Source organism: Oryza glaberrima, chromosome 7 (genome assembly GCF_000147395.1).
Source record: "Oryza glaberrima chromosome 7, OglaRS2, whole genome shotgun sequence".
Taxonomy (NCBI): Eukaryota; Viridiplantae; Streptophyta; class Magnoliopsida; order Poales; family Poaceae; genus Oryza; species Oryza glaberrima.
This window is the reverse complement of record NC_068332.1, coordinates 11172352-11198664: the sequence shown is the minus strand read 5'-3', so window position 1 is coordinate 11198664 and position 26313 is coordinate 11172352. Positions and strand designations below refer to the sequence as shown.

At 42.9% G+C, this 26313-nt stretch overlaps 1 protein-coding gene across 2 annotated transcripts; it reads left to right on the top strand.

The window, feature by feature from the left end:
• Positions 1 to 16765: 16765 nt before the first annotated feature.
• On the top strand, positions 16766 to 25501 carry LOC127779650 (aspartokinase 2, chloroplastic-like). 2 transcript variants are annotated; one of them, XM_052306488.1, is made up of 13 exons: positions 16766 to 17278; positions 17404 to 17486; positions 17576 to 17616; positions 22217 to 22371; positions 22709 to 22858; positions 22954 to 23049; positions 23413 to 23529; positions 23732 to 23851; positions 23933 to 24025; positions 24106 to 24222; positions 24662 to 24778; positions 24975 to 25037; positions 25131 to 25501. In XM_052306488.1, the coding sequence occupies exons 1-13, from the start codon at positions 16865 to 16867 to the stop codon at positions 25284 to 25286; spliced, it is 1722 nt and encodes a 573-aa protein (XP_052162448.1). In that variant the 5' UTR covers positions 16766 to 16864; the 3' UTR covers positions 25287 to 25501. The 2 variants fall into 2 exon arrangements, with proteins under 2 accessions (XP_052162448.1, XP_052162447.1); XM_052306487.1 differs by having other exon boundaries at positions 24106 to 24228.
• Positions 25502 to 26313: the final 812 nt, after the last annotated feature.

Genomic DNA, 26313 nt, shown 5'->3' with positions numbered 1-26313 from the left:
GGATTCCCCGCTGCGTGCGCACCACCTCACCGGACCACCATCGCTGCTGCTCGCTTGCTCGAAAGTGCCAGAGAGAAGGGGATTAGGGAGAAGAGAATGGGATTTGGGTTTTGTCCCTCGGCAATCGACCGAAGGTTGGAGCCGCGCGATGGATTCCCCGCCGCGCGGGTGCCACCTCGCTGGACCGCCGTCACCGCCACCATCGCCGTTTCCTCTCTCTCGCTTGCTCATCGTCAGGGAGAAAGAGGATCGAGAAGAATCTGGGCTAGGTTTTCCCCACAATTTCAGCGGAGCGGCCAGAATCTCAGACGACCATCATCTCTCTTGCATTGGGCTGCCCGCACTGTTCGCTAGGCCTTCTAGCCTGGCTAGGCCGCCATGACACACGCTTGTATGCCACAGAGTGCCATGTCGGTTTGAGCCTTTTAGGCCGAAATCAATTTATTTTTTAAGCAACTGATTTAATTTTAGTTTTAGATTTACAGAAATTTGTTTGGCACTATTTACATTTTAAATTGCTGGGAAATTATGATCAATTATTTGATCACTCGGTAAATTATTTTTAGATAAATTAAACCAATGAAAAGATAATTATTATTTCCTTAAATATTAAATTATTTCTAGAATTTGAACATATTCCGCTAAAGATTTTCGAGTGAATTTTATTTCAATACTACAAAGTGCATGTTTCTTTACCATTGCGGATGCCTTTACCTTTTCTCTTTTGCAGAGGAAGGTGAAGCCAGAGCTATAACTGCCCCCGTTTGTGAAAATTTGTGAAAGTTGGAATATGTTCTGAATGTGTAGAAAATTTGGAATATCTCACGCATGTGCGACATGAATCTGAATGTGTATACAATATGAAATATGTTTTTATATTTCCCAGTATAATTTGGAGATATTTGCGAGGTATGTACAAATTCAAGATTTTTATGCATATGTGTTATAAGTACCTAAGCAATCTTAACCATTCATAATTAGTTGATATTCACCCGGTGCAACACACGGACATATTTGCTAGTATAGAAGAGAAGAGATACGTATATATAGGCCTTGTTTAGTTCCCAATTTTTTTCCAAAAACATCACATCGAATCTTTGGACACATGTATGGAGCATTAAATATAGAAAAAATAAAAAAAACTAAGGCGCCCATTGTTAATTTTGGTAATTAATGACAAGCGCTAATTGTGGACTAACCGTTTCTCTTTGAGTTATATATTTTGTGTTAGTACCACGTCATATGTGCGTATGGATGATTATCGATGGATTAAAATTTGATGGCGCGAAGCGAAGAAAAGAAGATGGTAAAACTAGTGCTTTAGTTTTAAATTGATCAAGGTGTAGGGCGATCAAATTTGCTAGTTTATTTTTAGCTTCACCGTACTATTAAGAGGGGTAATGACCTAGCAAAGAGATGATCTTAATTGCCACATTAGGTCATTATGCATTTAGACTTGTGCTCACATTTCACAACACACACATTCTATTCACTGAGTTCGGCCTGACCAGGGCCGGTCTAACCACGTGCACTAAGCCGGTCGGACCGGCCACCTAGTGGCGGTCTGACCGGCATGAATGGCCGGTCTGACAGGCGACACTTATACGGTCTGACTGGCCGCCCCCTGGTGGCTGGGATGGTGTGCTCTTGGATGCCCGATACAGAGTCGCCGGAGCCGTATTCAGTCAGACCAAGCTGAGGGCGGTCTGATCGAGCCGAGGCCGATCTGACCGGCCACTCAACGTCGGTCTAACTGGCTAGGCCGATGGGGCCCTCTGACAGAGGTACAACGGCTATAAAACTAGCAGTTGTAGGGTGGCATGGTCTGACCGGCCACATACCTCCGGTCAGACTGACAGTACACTGAGTTGGGGGATTTCGCCCCCAACGGCTAGTTTTGGTTGGTGGGAGTATAAATACTCCCCCACTAGCAGCAAGGGGACTCTCTTGGCACCCACTTCAATTGCATACACCCCTTGCATCTCACACACCCACTTGAGCTTTGTGTTCATCCATCTAGTGTATTTGAAGGTTGATTTAGCCAAGAGTCAGGTGCATTGCTTCCATTGTAGAGCTAGTGTGGCACTTGATCATCTCCGAGCCGGGTCATCGCTTGTTACTCTTGGAGGTTGCCGCCTCCTAGACAGCTTGTGGAGAAGTTGCTCGGTGACCTCTCCGAGAAGATTGTGGAGGAGGCCCGGCGCCGGTTGTGAGTGGTTTGGAGTTCACCATCTTTGGAGTGAAGGAAGAACTACCCCGAGTGATCGATGCTTGGGTTGTCCTCTCCGTGGGCCGGCTCCCGCCTTGCCCACCCCTTGACGAAGGGGGCGTGCGGTGGCTTCGTGGTTGAGCGATGGAGTTGGGCTCGCCTCAACAGGGAGTAGGAAACCGGCGAGTTTCCGAACCTCGGTGAGAAATTCCTCGTCTTATTGTCTCTTTTATTTGCCGCATTTACATTTGTGCAATTTACATTCCTAGAGACATACTTGAGATCATTTCACCCTAGGATTGCTAAACTAGACTTAGGAATTGTGACTTACTTTCCTAGTGATATACTTGAGCCACTTTCACTCTAGGATTGCAAAACATAACTTAGTTGCTTAGTTAGACTTGTCCCTCACCGAGCCTAGCAACCTAGGTTAGTTTTGATTAGGTGTCATTTAATTTTAAATCGCCTATTCACCCTCCTCTAGTTGACATCTCGATCCTACAAGTGGTATCAGAGCTTGGTCTCTCTTGATTGGGCTTCACCGCCTAGAGAGAAGATGTCGAACGAGGTGAATGATGTAGGGAAGGCTCCCATGTTCAATAGCACAAACTACTCCACTTGGAAAATTAAAATGTCTACTCACCTCAAAGCTATAAGCTTCCATATTTGGAGTATTGTGGATGTAGGCTTTGCTATCTCACTGGCACGCCCTTGACGGAGATTGATCACAACAACCTCCTACTCAATGCTCAAGTCATGAATGCTTTGTTCAACTCTTTGAGCCAAGAGGAGTTCGATAGAGTGAGCAACTTTAAGATCGCATATGAGATTTGGAACAAGTTGGCGGAGATCCATGAGGGCACAAGTGAGTACAAGGATGCCAAGCTTCATTTCCTCAAGATCCAATATGAGACATTCTCAATGTTGCCTCATGAGAGAGTGAATGACATGTATGGGAGAGGCTCAATGTCATTGTGAATGATCTCAAGGGGCTTGGGGCAACCTACACCGATCTTGGGGTTGCCCAAAAGATGCTTAGGGCTCTACCGGAGAAGTATGAGACCCTAGTCGCCATGCTCATCAACTTCGACATGTCAAGGATGACACCCGCAAGCCTCTTGGGAAAGATCAACACCAATGACATGTACAAGTTGAAGAAGAAGGAGATGGAGGAAGCCTCACCATCTAAGAAGTGCATTGCTCTCCAAGCCGAAGTTGAAGACAAGTGGAAGAGCAAGGTGAATAAAGCCAATGATGACTTGGAGGAAGAGATTGCCCTTCTTGCTAAAAGGTTTAATGATCTCTTGGGAAGAAGAAAGGAGAGAGGAAGGAGCTCCAACTCCAATAGGAGAAGAAATATAATACCCAACAAGACTCTCTCCAACTTGAGGTGCTTTAAGTGTGGTGAGAAGGGACACTTTGCTTCCAAGTGCCCTTCCAAGGCTGATGATGGAGACAAGTCATTCAAGAAGAAGAGTGGAGGCTACAAACTCATGAAGAAGCTCAAGAAGGAAGGGAAGAAGATTGAGGCCTTCATCGGGCAATGGGACTCAAATGAGGAGAGCTCCACCTCATCCGGGTCCGAAGAAGAAGGTGATGATGATGCAAGCTCCAAGAAGAAGAAGATGGCCATTGTTGCCATCAAGGAGGCTCCATCACTCTTCGCTCCACTTTGTCTCATGGCAAATGACTCTTCTAAGGTAACATCTCTTAGTGATAGTGAGAGTGATGATGATTGTGATGATGTTTCCTATGATGAGCTTGTGAGTATGTTTGAGGAGCTCCATGCGTATAGTGAAAAGGAGATCGTCAAGTTCAAGGCTCTAAAGAAGGATCATGCTTCTTTGGAGGTCTTGTATGAGGAGCTAAAGACTTCTCATGAGAGACTCGCCATTTCTCATGAGAAGCTTAAGGAAGCTCATGACAACCTCCTTTTCACTAGGCATATCTTGTGACTTGCTTGATGATAGTGCTTCTTGTCATATTCCTCATATTGCATCATCTAACATTTCTACCTCTTGTGATGATCTTATGGATATGCCTAGCTCTAGCTCTAGCTCTTGTGTTTCTATTTGTGATGCCTCACTTGTTGTTGAGAACAATGAGCTTAAGGAGCAAATGGCCAAACTCAACAAGAGTTTGGAGGAATGCTTCAAGGATAAGAACACTCTTGACAAGATTTTGAGTGAGCAACGGTGCATCCTTAACAAGGAGGGACTTGGATTCATTCCAAAGGTAAGAAACCTTCTCACCGTGCCACTCGTTTTGTCAAGAGCAATGGTAAGTATTGCTCCAAGTGTCGTGAGGTTGGGCATTTGGTGAATGATTGCCCCGGTGGTAAGCCTTCTAAGACATGCATGTTTGATTCTCATTATATGCTTAGGAAGGCTCATGATGGTAGTATTGTTGCTAGATATGTGGGTTCCCCTATACTTGGTGGTAAAAAGAATGCCATTTGGGTGCCCAAAGCTTTGGTCTTAAACCTCTAAGGACCCAAACAAGTTTGGGTACATAAAAGAGCTTGATTTTCTTTTGTAGGTGAACTACCGCACCGGTGGGAGCCATTGGGTGCTTGATAGTGGATGCACTCAACAAATGACCAGTGATAGGGCAATATTCACCACATTTGAAGTAGAAGGGAAAGAACAAGAGAAAGATACATTTGGAGACAATATCAAAGGAAATGTAATTGGATTCGGTAAAATTGCTATCTCCAATGATTTGTCAATTGAAAATGTCTCTCTTGTTGAATCTCTAAATTTCAATTTGCTTTCAGTTGCACAAATTTGTGATTTTGGCTTGTCATGTGCTTTCTTCCCACAAGAGGTTATTGTTTCTAGCCTTCATGACAAGTCTTGTGTTTTCAAAGGTTTTAGATATGGAAATCTTTATTTGATTGATTTCAACTCTAGTGAAGCAAATTTGAAAACTTGTTTAGTTGCAAAAACTTCATTGGGTTGTCTTTCGCGTAGGAGGCTAGCCCATGTTGGCATGAATCAATTGAGCAAACTTTCAAAATGTGATCTAGTTGTGGGCTTGAAAGATATGAAGTTTGAGAAGGATAAACTTTGTAGTGCTTGTCAAGCCGGCAAGCAAGTTGCATGCTCTCATCCTACTAAGAGTATCATGTCCACATCTAGACCATTGGAGCTCTTGCATATGGATTTGTTTGGCCCAACAACCTATAAGAGCATTGGTGGTAATAGTCATTGTCTTGTGATTGTTGATGATTATTCTCGCTATACTTGGGTGTTCTTTTTGCATGATAAGTCTATGGTTGCCTCTTGTTCATATTGTATATTTGCTCTCATTTGCTCTTATGCTTTGGATTTATCGCCATTTGGTTCTTCTTTGCGAAATTGGAGCATGTCACATTAAGGGGGAGCTTTGCACTCTTACATGTGCTCTACTTCCTTTTATGTGTGAGCAAATCAATTAGAAGTGCTAGTTGTGCTTTCAAAATGCCCAAGTCAACATAAGTCAAAACTTATGCAAAATAAATGTAATTTAAAAACTATCTCTTGGAAAATGTTTCAAAAGGTTCCCTATATGTTTCCCAAGCCTCACATTGCAAGAAAAATGGAGTTTGAATGAAAATGCCCTTTTGGCCCTCTTTTGAAGAAACAAGATTCTTATTTTTGGCCAAAATGAGATTTTCCTCCAAAATAAAATTGAGGGAGAATTTGAGAAAAGTTTCAAAACAAAGTTGGTAGAGAGGTGGATTTGAAATGTTTTTGGTATTCAAATCATATTCAAAAACCAAATCATTCAAAAGTTATTTGAAAACCAATTTGGCCTAAAAACCTCTATGGACCATAAAAGGTCACCTCCTAGCACGTGAGTTTAGTTGCAAATCATCATAATCTTCAAATATTATGGATGGTTAGCAATATTTAAACTCATAAATTTCAAAAATTGCTCCAAAAATTAATTTTTTATTGGATTTTATTGTGTGGGGGTTGCCGGCTTGTGCAAGGGCTATGCACAGCCGGCAGGGGCCCGACGGTCTGACCAGCGCTATACGCGCGGTCTAACCGGCCGCATAGGGCCAGTCTGACCAGCCGAGGTGGGCCCAGGGAATTTTTATTCCCCTTCTTCTTCTACCCGCACCTACCTCCTTCCTTCTCATCCCCTCACTTCCCCAACTCGAAATTTCCTTCTCTCTCTCTCTTCCCCTCAAACCCTAACACTCTCCTCTACCAAATCCCCTCAGTTTGACCGTGGATTTCACTCCGGTTACACCGTAAGTGATTCTCCTCCGCTTCCTCTCTCAATTCGATGGATTGATTTGTGTTTTTATTGAGTTTTTGATCCATGGCATGGAACCCTAGGTGAAGCACGAGGTGTTCTTCGATTTGCACCAATAGAGGATAGTTTCTTGGTGTGATTCAACTCCTTCAACCGGTTAATCACTCTCCCTCTTGTGCATTTCTCTCAAATCGGTCTATTTCAATCTCTAGGGTCAAGGGTAGTTTCCCCCATTATTCCAATCTATATGAAATAGGCCATATCCTTGTTGATTCTTTCTTCACATCCTGTGCAAACATTGCTCTAGCAAGTTTTTAGATTCACTTGTGTAGTTGTGCAAGTGGTGGGAGCTCAAGCCTCTGTCAGAGGTGGTTGTCAGAGGCGGTCTGACCGCATTGTAGCCAGCGGTCTGACCGGGGCTTGCAGGCGGTCTGACCGGCCAAGTGCCGCCGGACTGACCGGTGCCTTGCGGGAGGTCTGACCGACCTGTTGCCGCCAGTCTGACCGGCTTGCAGGCTACGGTCTGACCGCCCCTGACAGAGGATATGGGACACTTCCATTCCAACCAAGTGGTCTCTAAAATTTTTGTTGATATTATATCTTTTGCTCCTTGCTTCAGTGATGCCTCCCCGCACTCGCCGTGGTCGTCGTGAGCCCACGCCAGAGCCGGCAAGTGAGCCAGAGGAGTCTAGTGCCGAGCAATATGCTCAAAGTGATGAAGAAGTTGAGGAGTAAGTTGAGGGTGCTAGTGAAGAGGAAAGTGGAGATGGTGATGATAGTGGCAGTGGGGAGGATGAGGAGGAAGAAGAAGATGAGATGCAAGTTGATCCCTCTATTCAGTTTGTGGTCAACCCAAGGAATCCTGCTCAGTATACTATCTTGAGGCATCATGATCAGTTCTTGAGGCCTAGAGACACCACAGATCCCCTGTTCCACACCGCTTTCCAGAAGACAATGTATGAGCAGATCTATATAGGGAAAGCTTTTGCAAATCACAAGTGGATTTCTTGGAGAGATATCAATGAGACTCTAGAGTTTGAGAGCTTGCAGGATCTTTTCAAGACATTTGGCATTGACCGCATAGTCACACTAAAGCAAGATTATAATGAAGACTTGGTTTGCCAGTTCTATGCCATAGTGTGGGTTGATGGAGATTTTAGTGAGATGAAGTGGATGTCTGACACCCTCCAGTGCTCTATCTCTCGGAGGAAGTTCCAGAGGCTGCTCAACATTCGCTTTGATTTTGGAGATGATTTGCATGAGGAGCACACTCACAACCCGCTCTCCATGGACTATCTTTCTCAGTTCTATGAAGATGAAGTGCGGTACACACATGGGAAGGTTGCAGGGTTGAGGACTATTCCCAGTGTGGTCAATAGAATTGTGAGAGCTACCATCCTCCCTTGATGTGGCAATAATGATGATATTAGGGGGGTGGCTTGGCACGTGATTGATGCTATTATTCAGGGTCATCAGTTTGACGTGGTGAACCTCATGATGCAAGAAATTGCTATCTCCAAGGGCACGTTCACTCAGGTGATCTACTATGCGCCCTACATCATGACGTTAATTAAAGACAAGCTTGGGGGTGCCGGGAACAATCTTAAGAAGCACAAGCAGTACAAGCCCCGTCTTTAGCTTGACACTCCCCGTGCTCCTAGGACGATGCCCACTTTCTACCCTGGAGCTAGCTCAAGCTCCGCACCTCCTCCTGCTCAAGGTATACATGAGTACTTCACTCCTCCTTATGCATACTTTGGCATGCCTCCTCAGGACTACTTCAACCCGGTGCTTGGGGCTATAAATACCCTAAGTGAAAACATTCAAAGGCTTTCCACCGGGTATAAGACCATGCATGAGGATGTGAGGGGCGTTCGGTCTGAGGTTGGAAGGATTTCATCTCAAGTCTCCTCTTTGGATCGGCGCATGACGACCATGGAAAACACTCATGCATATGTGTACTCTTGTCGACGTGACCCTTCCTCTACATCACACTATCCTATTCCTCGATGATGTGACCATGGCTACCACAGATGCAACCATTGCTCACATCATGGATGAACAAGATGACATCAAGGTCAAGGCCTCCAAGTGCTGGAATCCGATTCGGCCACCTGCTGCATTGCTGATTTCAAACGGCCGCCAAATCTCCATACGAGCTCTGTTTTCGGCCCGTGAGTACTTGATGGAAAGTTCTCGGAGTCCTCTTTCCAACGGATCTAGCCTCATTGCGAAATTCCATCTTATTGAGCCGCAATTGAAGCAACAAGGTGCTGCGTCACCTATCATGGGCCTTTGGGCTTGTAACTTCGTTTGGGACCCTGGCCCAAGTGGGCCCATGTGGGGTGCGCCCCAATCTGGTGGAGCATGACCCTAGGATCCTCATGGTCATTCTCCCACCCCTATAAGTAGATAGATACCCCTTCAGGGTTGCTTGGGTTTTGATGATAGAGATAGCTACTTGCTACCCGCTCGCAGCGCGCGTGTTGGCTAAACCGCCGTCTGCCTGTAATCGGAACCCCACCATATTGTGTTTTGATAGTGAAACTTTCATCTTTATCTAGCAATTTCAGTGCTTGTTCTACTTGTTCTTGCTTGTTCATCGATTGCTTGCAGGACGAGTGCCCTCGTGGCCGGGTTGACGCGCACCACAAGTTCGTGGCGACCATTGGAGACGGTGTATCGGTTGCTAAGGCGCAGCGTCTTTGGACGGTTGTAGTCGGGCCGTGAACGTCGTCTTCATCCAATCGAGTTATCCCCTACCTCTCATCGAAAGATCGGGCCACAAACCCTAGTGGGTTCGCATTAGGTGGTATCAGAGCTTTCGTTGCTCGGTGAGTTTTTATCTTCCTATAACCAGAAAATAGCCATACAAAAAAAATTCGTATCATTTACCTAGCCATATTGTGCCATTGCATTGTTCTTTTCAGTTTTTGCTTTGTTGAATTTTGTGTTGCATCGTCACGTCGTGTTGCTGGTCTTAGCGTCTAGTTCATTTAGAGTTTCGAGTTCTGGTCACGTTTTGTACCACAGTCGTCGCTGCCACCGTGTCTCTGTTGTTGTCGGGACCTACGAAAACGGAATCGGCTCGCTGCCACAGTTCTATTTTTGTAGTTTTGAGAAGTTTTTGTCGGTCAGTTTTGAAGTTGCATCTAGGTTTTGCTTGAGTCTGTAGTTTGGCCGTGAGTTTGTAGTTCAGTCGTGCTTGTGGGGAGGAATCGGTTTTGGAAATATGCAAGATTGATCAGGAAGGAAATAGTAGATTGGATCGCTTAAAACTAAGTTTCTGTTTTTATCCTACACAAGTCCGGCCTTCCATATCACAAAGGACCGAACCACTCTATCTTCGCCATCCTGTAAGTCCGATTCCTCCCTCTCTCACGTTGGTTCCTCGGTTCCAAGTTGTGTTAAACACCTTGGTGAATTTTTGTTTGGTGTCGGTTTCGAGATCTGTTTGGAAAAACGGAACCGGCGTAAATTCCACATTCCATTTTTTATAATTTTAATTTTGAATTTGCACTTTTACAGTTGAGTCCCAATAGTTTTTATATTTACGTTTGGTGCCTTTTGGTTTAACTAATGCACCCAGCACTTTCATGAGGTTGACGAATGAGGTTTTGCGTCCTTTCATTGGAAAATTTGTGGTGGTCTACTTTGATGATATCTTGATTTACAGCAAGTCTATGGGTGAACATTTTAATCATTTACGTGTTGTTTTTAATGCTCTTCGTGATGCACGTTTATTTGGTAACCTTGAGAAGTGCACCTTTTGCACAAATCGAGTATCTTTTCTTGGCCATGTTGTAACTCCGCAGGGGATTGAGGTTGATCAAGCCAAGGTTGAGGCAATTCAGAGTTGGCCGACTCCTAAAACGGTCTCACAGGTGCGGAGCTTTCTAGGACTCGCGGGGTTCTATCGCCGCTTTGTGCAGGATTTCAGCACCATTGTTGCACCATTGAATGCGCTTACAAAGAAGGGAGTGCCTTTCACTTGGGGCACATCACAAGAGAACACCTTCCACATGTTAAAAGATAAGTTGACCCATGCACCTCTCCTCCAACTTCCCGATTTTAATAAGACTTTTGAACTTGAATGTGATGCTACTGGGATTGGATTGGGTGGTGTTTTGCTACAAGAAGGAAAACCTGTTGCATATTTTAGTGAAAAGTTGAGTGGGCCTGTTCTGAATTATTTTACTTATGATAAGGAATTGTATGCTCTTGTGCGAACTTTAGAAACATGGCAGCATTATTTGTGGCCCAAGGAATTTGTCATACATTCTGATCATGAGTCTTTGAAGCATATTCGTAGTCAAGGGAAACTGAACCGTAAACATGCTAAATGGGTTGAATTTATTGAATCTTTTCCTTATGTTATCAAACACAAGAAAGGGAAGGAGAACATCATTGCTGATGCATTGTCTAGGAGATACACTTTGTTGACACAACTTGACTACAAGATTTTTAGCCTGGAAACAATCAAAGACCAATATGCGCATGATGCTGATTTTAATGATGTGTTGCTGCATTGTAAGGATGGAAGAACATAGAACAAATTCGTCATCAATGATGGGTTTGTTTTCAGAGCTAACAAGCTATGCATTCCAGCTAGCTCCGTTCGCTTGTTGTTGTTGCAGAAAGCGCATGGAGGCGGTTTGATGGGACATTTTGGTGCCAAGAAGACACAGGACATCCTTGCTGGTCATTTCTTTTGGCCATAGATGCGAAGAGATGTTGGCAGGTTCGTTGCTTGCTGCACTACATGTCAAAAGGCTAAGTCATGCTTACATCCACATGGTTTGTATATGCCTCTCCCTGTTCCTACTATTCCTTGGGAAGATATTTCAATGGACTTTGTGTTAGGATTGCCTAGGACCAAGAGGGGGCGTGATAACATTTTTGTGGTTGTGGATAGATTTTCTAAAATGGCACATTTCATACCATGTCATAAAACTGATGATGCTTCTCATATCGCTGATTTGTTCTTTCGAGAAATTGTTCTCTTGCATGGTGTGCCAAACACAATTGTTTCTGATCGTGACACAAAATTTCTTAGCCATTTTTGGAGAACTTTGTGGGCTAAATTGAGGACTAAACTTTTGTTTTCTACTACTTGTCATCCCCAAACTGATGGACAAATTGAAGTGGTGAATAGAACCTTGTCTACTATGCTTAGGGCTGTTTTGAAGAAAAATATCAAGATGTGGGAAGAATGCTTGCCTCATATTGAATTTGCTTATAATCGTTCCTTGCATTCTACTACAAAAATGTGCCCATTTCAGATTGTGTATGGTTTGTTGCCTCGTGCTCCAATTGATTTGATGTCTTTACCATCTTCTGAAAAACTGAATTTTGATGCTAAGCAACGTGCTGAGTTAATGTTAAAACTGCATGAGACAACTAAAGAAAACATAGAGCGCATGAATACTAAGTATAAGTTTGCTGGTGACAAAGGTAGAAGGGAATTGAATTTTGAACCTGGAGATTTGGTTTGGTTGCATTTGCGAAAAGAACGATTTCCTGATTTGAGAAAGTCTAAATTGATGCCTAGAGCTGATGGACCATTTAAAGTGTTAGCAAAGATTAATGAGAATGCATATAAGCTTGATTTGCCTGCAGATTTCGGGGTTAGTCCCACATTTAACGTTACAGATTTGAAGCCGTATTTGGGAGAAGAAAATGAGCTTGAGTCGAGAACGACTCAAATGCAAGAAGGGGAGGATGATGAGGACATCAACACCATCGATACATCCACGTCCCCCCAAGTACAGCATGATGGTCCTATTACCCGCGCTCGTGCACGTCAACTAAATTATCAGGTGAGTTCTTTCTTGAGTTCATATTCCTCTTCTTTATACCCTGGAGACACGTGCACTCGTGTTTTACTCAGGAACGATGGAGAGGATCCAAAGGGGAGAGGATTCGCGCGGGGTGGATTCGGACTGCAGGGCAGCGCCAACTTCTGACGGCCGCCACGACTTCATGTGAACTCCGATTTGGGCGTGCAAGTACTTCATAGAAAGCTTATCAAGTCTACTTTTAAATGGATCTAGCCACATGTCCATATCTGTTCTGGAGCGGCCGCAATTGTCATTTTACTCTCGACTGTTTTCTGTCCATGGTGCTGCGTCACCTCTTTTGGCCCAATGGGTTGTGTATCCAAGTTGGGCCCATTAGGGGCGTGTCCTAGGGTTGGAGCACGACCCTATGGTCGTTCTTTCCCTCTTCTTATACCTCTAGTCACCGCCAAGAACACTCGGGTTTTGATGATAGAGATAGCTACTTGCTACCGGCTCGCAGCGCGCGTGTTGGCTAAACTGCCTCGTCCTCCTTCTCCTCCACAAGAGTGAAGCCTTTTTGGTCCTTGATGCCAAAAGGGGGAGAAGAATTCTAGCTTGCTTTTTTATTTTGTGGGATGGGACTAGGAGTAGTGAGGTTAGCTACCTCCTATCTAGTAGGTTAAGGTGTTTGGTCTATATTATGTATGGATATGGGCTATTACTCTATCTTGTGTGTTCTTTTTCGTTTTGTTGAACTCTATGTCATTTGGACCCTTCGTGGTCATGTAATAGCCTAGATTATTATTTGTGAGCCCTTTTTGGACAAATTTGTGAGTTGGATGATATATGGATAAACTTCTATAATTTGGATTGTTATTGTTGTGAACTTGTGCTATGATGGATGGTTGATGTGATATTGATATATTTGTGACCATCTTATGCAATTGGTTGATCCAAATGTGAAGTTCACATTGTATGTTTCATATGTGTTTGTGCTATGTTGAAATGTGAATGAAAGTGCATTTGTTCCATATTTGTTATTTGTGATTGATATTCACATGTTTAGGGGGAGCATTTTCATTTCATTGCAAAATGTCCATGTGTTTTATGTTTGATTATATATATTTATAGTGTTTGTCATCAATTACCAAAAAGGGGAGATTGAAGCATCTAGGCCCTCGTTGTTAATTTTGGTAATTAATGACAAGCGCTAATTGTGGACTAACCGTTTCTCTTTAAGTTATATATTTTGTGTTAGTACCACGTCATATGTGCACATGGATGATTATCGATGGATTAAAATTTGATGGCGCGAAGCGAAGAAAAGAAGACGGTAAAACTAGTGCTTTAGTTTTAAATTGATCGAGGTGTAGGGCGATCAAATTTGCTAGTTTATTCTTAGCTTCACCGTACTATTAAGAGGGGTAATGACCTAGCAAATAAATGATTTTAATTGCCACATTAGGTCATTATCCATTTAGACTTGTGCTCACATTTCACAACACACACATTCTATTCACTGTGTTCGGCCTTACCAGGGCCGGTCTAACCGCGTGCGCTAAGCCGGTCTGACCGGCCAGCTTGTGGCAGTCTGACCGGCATGAATGGCCGGTCTGACCGGCGGCACTTGTGCGGTCTGACCGGCCCCCTGGTGGCCGGGATGGTGCGTTCTGGGATGCCCGATACAGAGCTGCCGGAGCCGTATTCGGTCAGACCGAGATGAGGACGGTCTGACCGACCACTCAACGTCGGTCTGACCGGCCAGGCCGATGGGGCCCTCTGACAGAGCTGCAACGGCTATAAAACTAGCCGTTGTAGAGTAGCACGGTCTGATCGGCCACATACCTCCGGTCAGACCGGCAGTACACTAAGTTGGGGGATTTCGTCCCCAACGGCTAGTTTTGGTTGGTGGGAGTATAAATACTCCTCCACTAGCACCAAGGGGAGTCTCTTGGCACCCACTTCAATTGCATACACCCCTTGCATCTCTCAGACACCCACTTGAGCTTTGTGTTCATCCATCTAGTATGTTTGAGGGTTGATTTAGCCAAGAGTCAAGTGCATTGCTTTCCATTGTAGAGCTAGTGTGGCACTTGATCATCTCCGAGCCGGGTCATCGCTTGTTACTCTTGGAGGTTGCCGCCTCCTAGATGGCTTGTGGAGAAGTTGCCCGGTGACCTCTCCGAGAAGATTGTGGAGGAGGCCCGGCGCCGGTTGTGAGTGGTTTGGAGTTCACCATCTTTGGAGTGAAGGAAGAACTACCCCGAGTGATCGAGGCTTGGGTTGTCCTCTCCGTGGGCCGGCTCCCGCCTTGCCCACCCCTTGACGAAGGGGGCGTGCGGTGGCTTCGTGGTTGAGCGATGGAGTTGGGCTCGCCTCAACAGGGAGTAGGAAACCGGCGAGTTTCCGAACCTCGGTGAGAAATTCCTCGTCTCATTGTCTCTTTTATTTGCCGCATTTACATTTGTGCAATTTACATTCCTAGAGACATACTTGAGATCATTTCACCCTAGGATTGCTAAACTAGACTTAGGAATTGTGACTTACTTTCCTAGTGATATACTTGAGCCACTTTCACTGTAGGATTGCAAAACATAACTTAGTTGCTTAGTTAGACTTGTCCCTCACCGAGCCTAGCAACCTAGGTTAGTTTTGATTAGGTGTCATTTAATTTTAAATCGCCTATTCACCCTCCTCTAGTCGACATCTCGATCCTACAACAGTTTATATGGAAATCGCGAGATGAATCTTTTGAGTCTAATTAGTCCATGATTATCCATAAGTGCTACAGTAACCCACATGTGCTAATGACAGATTAATTAGGCTCAAAAGAACCGTCTCGCGGTTTACAAGCGAGTTATGAAATAAGTTTTTTCATTCGTGTCCGAAAACCCCTTCCGACATCCGGTCAAACGTCCGATGTGACACCAAAAATTTTCTTTTCGCGAACTAAACAAGGCCATACTCCCTAGCCCTCAAGGGTTGTCCAAAAATATAACAATTTCTTCATCAACATTTTCTTCCTAATCAATCATAACCCTTCACCATTCAAATTTCTTACCTACATCCACTTTTCTACCAATCACAACCTTCTCTCATTTAATTCTACCCACTTTCTTAATACCCGTGTCCAATCCTAAAAATTTTTATATTTTAGGACGGAGGCAGCACTAAGCATGTAAAATGAAGCAACATTTAGCATGTGATTAATTAAGTATTAGCTATTTTTTTTCAAAAATAGATAAATATGATTCTTTAAGCAACTTTCGTATAGAAACTTTTTGCAAAAAACACACCATTTAGCAGTTTGAAAAGCGTGTGCGTGATAAACGAGGAGGGGGAGTTGGGAACAACTGGGACGCAGAGCAGGTACAATAGCAGAGTAATAGCCGACTGATGAACCCTGAGCTCCACTCGAGACTCAAGGCTGTTGTTTGGCCCGATCTTTCGGTGAGTTGATGATAACTACGATTTGGGAGAAGCGTTGACGACCCGACTATAACCGTACGAGACGTTGTTGTGTTGCACCTTAGCGATCGATACACCTCTCCGTGGGGTGTTGATCTTGCCGGTGCAGATCAACCTTATTCCTGCAAGCAAATCGAAGAAACAAGCAAGAACAAGATAAAAGCAATCTGAATTGTAGATAGGAATTGAATACAAATGATAGGTTGTGGTTCCGTCACGAGTAAACTGGCGATCAAACCGATCACGGGATTACACAGCAAAGTAGCAAAGCTAAACTTTAATCTAAACAAAACCCAAGAAACTCTAGAGTGGTACCTAACTATTTAAGGAGGTGGGAGGACCTCTAGGCCTTCCTCCACCTGGTTGGGGCGTACCCCACATGGGCCCTATATGGGCCGGGGTCCCAAACATAGTTACAAGCCCAAAGGCCCATAACAGGTGATGCAGCATCTTGTTTCTTCATCTGCGGTTGACTGGGATGGAATTTGGTGATGAATCTGGATCCGTTGGAAAGAGGACTCTAAGAGCTTTCCATCAAGTACTCACGGGCCGAAAACGGAGCTCGTATGCAGATTCGGCGGCCGTTTGAAATTAGCAGTGTAGCAAGTGGCCGAATCGGATTCTAGCACTTGGAGGACTTAGATCTTGATAGCATCTTGTTCATCCATGATGTGAGCAACGGTTGTATCCATAGTAGCCATGGTCACATCACCAGCTATAAACATATTTTAATTATATAAAAGATGAGAGAGAAGAGTAGCGGGCTATAAATCTGTAGCCAGCTGCAGCACGGACTCCAAGACGCAACGTGTGTATGACATGTGGGACCATATATTAACAGTATAGTAAGTAACTATTGTATAAATTGGTATAGATGTATTGGAGTTAGTATTAGGCTATACTATTAAACTTGCTCTAAGAGATCAGAGGGGTGGCAATTGGTCGCGATCAGCCGCGGGCCGCCCCCTGCTCCCCGGCTGCGTGGGCCTCACTTCCACAGTGCCTCTTCTTTTCGGAGGATTCTGGGCCAAACGTTCAAACGCAGAATCGCCGGTTCTCATCCGCGCCGTCCATTAGACCCTTCTCCGCCGTCCGTTCCCCTCTCTCTTCCTCGCCCTCGGCCACCCGGCGCCTCCTTCCCTCCCTACTCTCTCTCCACATGGCGGCGGCGGCGGCTCTCCGGTGCAACCCGCGGCCCTCTGCGGCGGTTGCTCTCCGCGGTGCCGCCGCAGCCCCGCAGGTCGGGAATGAGGCTGCCTTCGAGCTGCTGGTCGGTGCCACCGAGCCTTGCCTGCGGGGCCGGAGGAGGGGCGCGGGGATTCGGTGCCAGCGAAGTGCGGCTGCCAGCGCGGTCGTCGTCGAGAAGAAGGGTCGCGCGGTGGAGCCGGCGCGGGAGGGGGCCAATGCCGGTCACACGGAGTCGGAGCTCACCGTGGTGATGAAGTTCGGCGGGTCGTCGGTGGCGTTGGCCGAGCGGATGCGGGAGGTGGCCGATCTCATCCTCAGCTTCCCCGAGGAGCGGCCGGTGATCGTACTCTCCGCCATGGGGAAGACCACCAACAAGCTTCTGATGGTATACCTACCTCCTTGCACCAGAACCCCAGTTCTGTTGTTACCCTGAATACTCGTGCGCGTTGGTTCTGTGATAGAGAGGTGTTTGATAAGTCTCAAGCACTGACTCCTTGATTTTGCTTCTAGGCTGGGGAGAAAGCGGTGGGCTGTGGTGCAACAAATGTGTCGGAGCTTGATGAGCTCACCTTTATTAAGGAATTGCATTTTGGGTGTGATTCTGATTCAAAATGCTTTACTTTCATTGGGTGGATTGATTTGAAACGCTTTACCTAATTTCTTGCTGTTTTTCTTTATCTAGGACCATTGATCAACTTGGATTGGATAGGTCAATTGTTTCCGGTAAAGACATTTCACACTTGCTTTAGCATTTTTTTTCCGACTATATAAGGTTTAAGTCTCATCTATGGTATTGGAGAACTTTGAGGTCATGAAACATGTGCACAGGGAACTTTTGTTTCTTTTTGTTGTAATTGAAGTGGAATACAGGATGTTAAGTTCAAATTGGTCAGTAGAATGTGCACTGCATGCTGCATGGGTCATTTTGCTTTGCAACACTATTACTACTAATAATTTGGCCGTGCTAATGCTACGGTAGCATTTAGTAATATAAAGAATATATATGCTTTTGACAATCAAGCATAAAAATAAAATAATATAGATTTAATACTAAAAAAGTGACATTATAAGTTATTATATTGTTAAATACATAGCCACACTAGTAAAAATAACATCACAGTTTTTTCATCTTTTGAAACCATCTGAATCCTAATAATATATAAATTCACAATCAGTGCGTATCCAACACCATCTAATGTTTGATGAATACCTCGTTTACAATAAAATTTATTATCTGCTATAAGATGTCTAGCATTTTTTTTTAGAAATCATAAAAATATAGCTTTTTCTATACACCTGCCACCAAACATAATTTTCCTTCTATTTTATCTGCTCACATCACCCAGTTAAACGTTAGGAGGAGTAACGTTATTATTCTTTTTATAAATCGGCAAATCCATCTCTCCCATAGTTCCATATGGAGGCACTGGCCAGCTTCAACATTCAACCCAACGCACTTGTATCAACGCCCTCATCGAGGATTTACCATATGGTTACCTATATATTGAGATGTTAACGTAGATAGATAATAAAAATACTTAGTACGATACCAACGCTAATAAGTACATTTAGAACATAAACATTAAGCATGTATTTTTGAAAGAGAAATCAACCTACCAGCCATGAAAGCATCAGTTGCATCCCATGTCTTATCCATTGAACAGTTTAAAGTATTGCTGTCCATGTACACACATAAATTGAGTATTGTGTTTTCCAAGTACAGGCAAATTATCTGAGCAATCTAGGATCTGCCAGTTCTATTTATCCTCTAATGTTATACTTAGGCCCCGTTCGATGCTTCCAAAAGGAGGCAAATTTTTTCACGCACGCGAAACGAGAAACCTCATTAGCACATGATTAATTAATTATTAACTATTATAATTTTGAAAAAATGGATTTAATTGCCTTTTTTAAACAACTATATAGAAACTTTTTTTAAGAAACACACCATTTAACAGTTTGAAAAGCGTGCTAACGGAAAACGAGGAAGTTGAAGAAAAGAACTAAGCCTTAAACTGAAACTGAGGTTTCATTGGCCATCCAAAAAAGAATCAATCAAGATGCTCATACCCTGAAGGTTATGTTTTAGGATGGTCAACGTTTCAAATCAAAGATAGGACAAACTCAAATGTATAAATATTAATTGGATTCATTTACCTGTCAGCCAATGCCTCGACTTATGATTGATGGAGGAGTCATAGTTGCCTTGTATACCTTGAAGCAGCAATTGAAGCTCCTGCTGTCTACAAGGCAAAATTTATCAGATTGGTACTTCTAAATGGATAGCAGATAGTACATTCTAGCATAGACTTTTCTTTGTATGCTTGATTTAGCTATAGGCCACTATCACTATTATATCTATACTTATTAGTTGCTTACACAACAGTACATATAATACAATGAACAAGTAGCACTTTACAACAAAGATTGCAATATTTGAACCCGTTTCATTCGTTTAATGTCAACAAATAATTAAAATCTAAGTTCAACTGCAAAAGGAAAAGAGAACCAACCATATTTTGCCACTAAGCAACCATCGCTGCAAAATTTAAGGCAACATAAATATTATGCTATTATGTTAAAGACCCATTACTTTCTGAAAAAAAACAGAATAAAGCAAGACAAATAATACAAGAGCTTGTTGGTTAACTGATGAGAAATACTGAGATAAATAAAATCGCACATCCCAATAAGCTGCCATAAGTAGAAACTGGACATTAAGGCTATGTGATCTGGGAAAGAAAAAATATACTTCAGTGTGCTGTGACCTTGGAAGAACATGGATGCTTCTGTTACCTTATCTCTGTTTACCTTCTTTCTTTATGTCTAAAATGTCTGCACTACAATGAAAAGCAAGCTTTAACTATTCTAATCAGCATGATAATTGTAAAGGAAAGGAAAAGAAACAGTTATATTCCACATGAGAGGTACTCAGCTTTTAGCAATGTTTTTTTTCCTCGAAAATGCAAGAGAATTGCGTTTCATTTCATTAAGGGGAAGAAAATAAAGGAAAAAAAAACAAAGTAGGAGAGACCAAAGCCCTCCTACCGTGAAAACACACACCCATGCCCCGGCCAACCCCGGCCATCTAGCTGCCTAGGTTTGCCGAACCACTAAGAAACAGCTTTTAGCAATGTGATTTGTGTTCATCTAATGCACAATCTGTAAACCCCAGTGTAAGAACAAATGGACCTGATCATCCTCAGTAGTAAATAAGAGACTGAAAATCCCTCTGCTAGATAAGTTGGCAGCAGCTACACCCATCTGTGGAACAGTAGAACACTTAGTAGTGCAAACTACAAAATACACAAAGTTGACATCTCAATAAATTGTACGTTTGCACTCAAAGTTTATTTTGCAAAACAACACAAGCTCATCTAGAAGGAAGATTTCATCAGCATAGAGCCACAGACCAAAAGGCATATTTACTTATTCAAGACTATCTTACGGAGAACTGAAGATTCTAATGCACCTGTTTATCAGTGCAACAATTATTACCTACCACTGACTATACATTTAGAAATAAGCACCTAGCAGATAGTGCTAATTGTACTCTAGTATATCGTGAATTATATAACAATTTAACAAGGACATTTGGCATCAGTTATCCAGTGTCCAGTAGGTCCGAAGAACTTGATCAACAACTGCACGGCTTGAAGAACATCTGCAGCTGTAGGAAGCAAGAATGAACAGTGATCTTATTACCTAAAAGAACACTGCCAAAATAGCAGCAAATCACTGGATAATAGTAACTACTGCAGCAAATGTAAGCTATCTGAAAAACAACATTTTGGCAGATGCTAAACAAGTTTCTATTTACTGAATTTTTAAACAACAGATCAACATAATGCATACTTTTGTGAATTTACAGTTTTGACTTCCGAGGACAAAGTGTGCAGATAAATGAAAATGAACACATTAGCAGCTATAATTCTTGTTGATGCAAAAATCAACTAATCAAGTGAAGAGTACCTGATTGTTTTCGGATGGCAGAGTGGCAATGTAAGGGTGTCATCCTTATAAATTGGTCCTGTCCCCAACTGTTGCAAGCCTCTGTAGTACAATGTTTATGAAGCTCAAATTAACTTACTGCATATACTTATAGGCAGCCTGTACCAGTACCAGCTCAAATTAGAGGCATTCCACCAAGCAATGAAGATGGCTGTCACTCTGTTCGGTCGTGGAGGTGGAGTGGCCACTGCTTCAGGAATCAGGCGTCGGCAGATGGAGCACCGGTGTATTAGGCCGCAGAAGGTTGGGTACGGCGGCCGTCGCCACGGAGTGGATAGCGAGCCTGTGTCTTGTTGGCTGAGTTGCCAGCCCCCCTGCAGCGACGAGTCAGTGGACGACGGGAGGAGTCGAGGTCAGCGGCGATTTTATGGCGATGATGGCGAATCCTGAGAGAGGTTGATCGAGGGGCGCGATTAGGGTTAGGCACCGTGGTCCTGGAGAATTGGAAAAAAGGGGAGGAGCTTACCTGTGTGCAGTGAACGGACCTTGAGGTCGACGTGACTATGTATCAGCGGTGGTGGCGCCTGAGGCGGAGGACGCAGCGGCGCCGTCGCTTTGTCGGAGATCGGTGAGGTGTCGAAATCGGCGGCGGAGGGATGGCAGCATGAGTACGAATCGACGGAGGTCGAGGAGGAAGAGGGCGGTGTGGTTTCCGGTGTCAACGTCGGAGGCAGGTGTCGAAGAGGCGCTCGTGACCTGGGAGGGGCGTGCGCGATCTGGGTGGGGAGGGAGGTGCGTGATCTGATCTGGATCGGGAGGGAGGTGTGACGCCGTCGGATGGAACTCATCAGTTGATTTTCAATCGTTGGATGTGTCACACGATGAATGAGTAAAACAACTTGTTGAACTATAGGGTAGATGAAATGACAACATGCGTGCATCATGTAGCATGATTTCTCAAACTTCATTCATATTTGTTAGGTTGCACCCATTCATCAATCTCAGAAGCCTATCATTGTTATCAAGAAAACTGTTGAATATGATGGAAATACTTGAAAGTATGGTTTAATGAAATTCTGTGTAAAAACAACTGCCGTTCTGTGTTAGTTTCACAAAGGGTAGTTAGGTTTCTGAAATTTACTCATAATGTATTAATCTCTATCTAGTTTCTGGCATTGCTTTATTATACTATGCTAAATGTATGGTGTTTATTGCTTTAGTATAAATTGCTTATGTCTAGAGTGATTGTGGAAAGCATTGTGAGATCATTATTGGGCTGTAATGTTACATTAGCTTCCATTTTCTTTGGTACATCAATTACCCTTGATAGACGCAACATAGAAATTACCATAGTCAATATGAAATATTGCAGGCTTGTCGGATGAGCTTGAGCAACTTCTTAAGGGAATTGCTATGATGAAAGAGCTTACTCTTAGGACAAGAGACTATCTTGTTTCCTTCGGTGAATGCATGTCAACAAGGATATTTGCGGCACTTTTGAATAAACTTGGGGTGAAAGCACGTCAGGTATATTCTCTTCAATTGAATTTCTTTTATCCGCTCTACCTTGTTGATTTAAATATTCCTTCTTGTTTGACATCTCTGAATATAGCCAGTGCTTACTGCTATTTTCAGTATTATTTTAGTTCGTATAGCCTAGCAGTCAGCCAGCAAAAGTCATTTATGTACCGAAAACAATACAAATGTACAAGTATTCTGAATTTATATTAATTCTTTTCTATCCAACAGGTGCTTCTTTAGATAAGAAATACCCAACGTATTTTTTGAAGTTATACCAATGATACTTTAGCTAAACCCAGAATTTTGATACAGCTATAATTAATTGATTCTTGATATTTTGCAGTATGATGCATTTGAAATAGGCTTTATAACCACTGATGATTTCACAAACGCTGATATTCTGGAAGCAACTTATCCTGCCATTGCAAAGAGGCTACATGGGGACTGGGTTACTGGTCCTGCTATTCCAATAGTCACTGGTTTTCTCGGAAAGGTTGGCCATCTAACCCATCTTACACATTTTAATTGTATGGTACCGATACTCCATGTCTCCATCTGTCCTTATAGTGTTCACATGTGAACTTGTAGGGATGGAAAACTGGTGCAATCACCACTTTAGGCAGGGGTGGTAGTGACCTGACAGCTACTACCATTGGCAAAGCCTTGGGATTAAGAGAAATCCAGGTTTGTTTTACAGTTGATACCATATCTTGCAATTAGATTATTTTGCCTCTGGTAACCTCTACCATTGACAATTACTATTTTCAGTAAGGACAAAAAATGCCCATTTTGTTCCCTGTTGCCATTACGTTAGCCTTTCGTCAAATGCACTCCATTAGCCACATGCAAAAAGTCCATTTAATCATTGGAAGTGTAATGTCAGCATAGAGAGAGCTTCATACTCTCCATCGCCATCACCAACTCATGTTTGTAATTATCAGAACTTGCTCAAATTTACTTTCCTACTAAGCATCCTGTTTTACTTGTTTGTTTTAATTCTCAATGCAGTGAACTTATATTTCTTCCCATATTCCTAAATCCTAATAGGTTTGGAAAGATGTTGATGGTGTTTTAACTTGTGATCCTAATATTCATCCAAATGCGAAACCTGTGCCATACTTGACATTTGATGAGGCAGCTGAACTTGCCTATTTTGGTGCACAGGTACCGCATGATTTTTATCACTTTTATTTATCTATCCATTTGTAAAAGTCAATGTTATTTTTTCAGTGGGTTTTCTTTTAGTAAAACAGTTTCCCTTTTAGATGGTTTACTTTTTAGCTTAATAATTTAGTGACCAATTGGTTGTCTTCTATATATCCATTTGTTATCTGCTTACAGAAATCCCTTTACTAACTAATTCTAGGTTTTGCATCCACAATCGATGCGACCAGCTAGAGAAGGTGATATACCTGTCAGGGTTAAAAACTCTTATAACCGCGGAGCCCCTGGTACACTCATTACTAAAGCTAGAGATATGAGTAAGGTTTGATGCTTGACTATTTTCTAATATTGGACTCATCTACTTGTTGGTTGCAACTTATTGAGTATTGGATGACTTTTTCAGACTGTTTTGACTAGTATTGTACTTAAATCAAATATTACAATGCTTGATATAGTGAGCACACGGATGCTTGGACAATATGGTTTTCTAGCTAAGGTACAGCTAGAGCTTACACATTCTTAAGTTTGATCTTGTATTTTATTCTTTTAGTTGTAATATTTGTATTGCTTCTTCAGGTCTTTTCAATTTTTGAAGATTTGGGCATCTCTGTTGATTGTGTAGCTACAAGTGAAGTCAGCATATCTTTGACCCTGGATCCATCAAAACTCTGGAGTCGTGAATTGATCAAGCAGGCAAATGTTTGGACCTGAATCCATTCTTTATTATTTCTCATGATTATTTGATTTTTGTCCAAGCTGCCTTTTTTTGGGATCTTGTTGAGCAGTCTTCTTCATTTTTTATTTTGTACCAAGGAAAAAAAAACTGCCACTACCATATTTAAATCTGCTCAGGACCTCAACCGCAGGCATTATATTGCATAAGTAAATATACTAGAACTATGAATCATTCAAGAATTAAGATAAGGAATATTGAGTGTTGTGCTCAGTAAAAAAAAAGTGGTACTTGTGCCTTTGATGAAATCTTGAAATTATAAAAACAAATTATTGGTTGAGGATAATCTTCGAAGACTCTAGCATATTTCGACACAAATGAACAAGTTACTAGGTTCCAATTAATGATGCATCTTCCAGCTTGATGTGCTTGTAGTTCATCTCTAGTGATATGTGCCAGGAACTTGATCATGTCATCGAAGAACTTGAAAAGATAGCAGTTGTTCACCTACTGCAGCATAGATCGATAATTTCGTTAATTGGAAATGTGCAGAGGTCATCTTTGATTCTTGAAAAGGTAAATGCTTGTCCCCTAACTTTAACTGTCTCTACATCCATAATGTTGTTCTGAAGTTCCAATTTCAGCTACGGTTAATATCTGTTTAATGCTAGCTTGTGGGAAACATCTCAGAAATATCCTGCTCAAGCAGCATGGAACACAGCTTTTGTTTTTCTTCCCAATACATGGTTGATACCCATTCTCATTTTGTCAGGCTTTCAACGTTTTACGTACAAATGGAGTTAATGTTCAGATGATCTCACAAGGGGCATCCAAGGTGCTTATATTTTCTTTCATGTTTGATTTTGATGATGGATTGCAATTTTGTGTGATTCCTGACTGATGAAAGAAACCTATCATCCTTAAACAGGTGAACATTTCCTTGGTGGTCCATGACAGTGAGGCAAAGCAGTGCGTTCAAGCCCTCCACTCAGCATTCTTTGAGAGTGGTTTCTTGCCAGAAGTCAATGATATTCTGCAGGACGACTCTGTGGCACATTCCAATGGCACAGTTTACAGGCATTAGTCAGAAGTTTAATCCTTATGTTGTACTGTAGTTATACCATTTGCAGCCTCAGAATCTGATCGTTCTCAGGCTAAAAACCCAATGTTGTAGGAGGGAAGGAGCAATTCCGGCTTTTTATAGTATTCTAGTTGGCTCTGGTTTACTACCAAAATGGGCATACTACCATTGTTACCATTCTTTGCAGAGCAAGTAATTGCTAGGGAGCTAGTAGCCTAGTACCCGTTCCTATTTGCAAAATGTCCACACTCACAGGCCAAGTGCTTGTGCGGTTGGGCACGTTAGTTTCTGACAAAAACTAACATAGCATGTGCATTACACTTGCTTTATATTCTCGAAATAATTTGAACGGTGAATGGCGTTATAAGTCGGAGAACTGTGGCTGGTAGGCCTGAAAGAAATCCTAGATCTTGAGGGGGAACGGAAGAGACGGGATTTTCTTTTACAATTCGGTCCTTTTCAAAAACTTATTATATAAATATATCCTTGAGAAAACTTATTTAAAAAAGTCCTTTTTGGTGTGCCAGAGTAGCCAGCGCCATCGTCCAACGGGACGGCACCACCCCTTGCCACTGTGACAACGCGATAGCCCAATGTTGATGATGGGGGGAGCCCCCCACCCCTCCCTCCCCCCACACACCATTGCACCTACCCTGTCTGAGCTCGAGTGCCGCTCTTGCTCTCTCTCCTTTCTACTCAAATCCACTTAAGAGATTTAGGGACAATTGCTTATCTGACTCCGTTTTAAGCTGTAACTATTAATTTGACCATACTTTTTAAAGTTTGCTTATTTGACCCTCTTCAAAAATGAAGCTCCCATTTGACCTCCATTCCATGACTCCGTTAAGGTTTTTTTTTAAAAAGAAAATGTTTATAATATTCCTAATACCCAAAATACCCTCCAAACCTTATCTACTGTCTTGTGCAACACACTCTCTCTCTCATGCAAATCGTGCAGCGGCGGCGAGCTACGCGTGTGGCGACAGCGCGGTGTGAAGCGGAGCCCCACCGGCGCCCGCTCGTGGAGGTG

Coding starts and splice junctions, on each gene's coding strand:
- LOC127779650 (XM_052306487.1), top strand. CDS start 16,865: ATGGCGGCGGCGGCGGCTCTCCGGTGCAACCCGCGGCCCTCTGCGGCG. Junction 17,279..17,403: donor CCACCAACAAGCTTCTGATG/GTATACCTACCT, acceptor TTTTGCTTCTAG/GCTGGGGAGAAAGCGGTGGG. Junction 23,530..23,731: donor TTGCCTATTTTGGTGCACAG/GTACCGCATGAT, acceptor AACTAATTCTAG/GTTTTGCATCCACAATCGAT.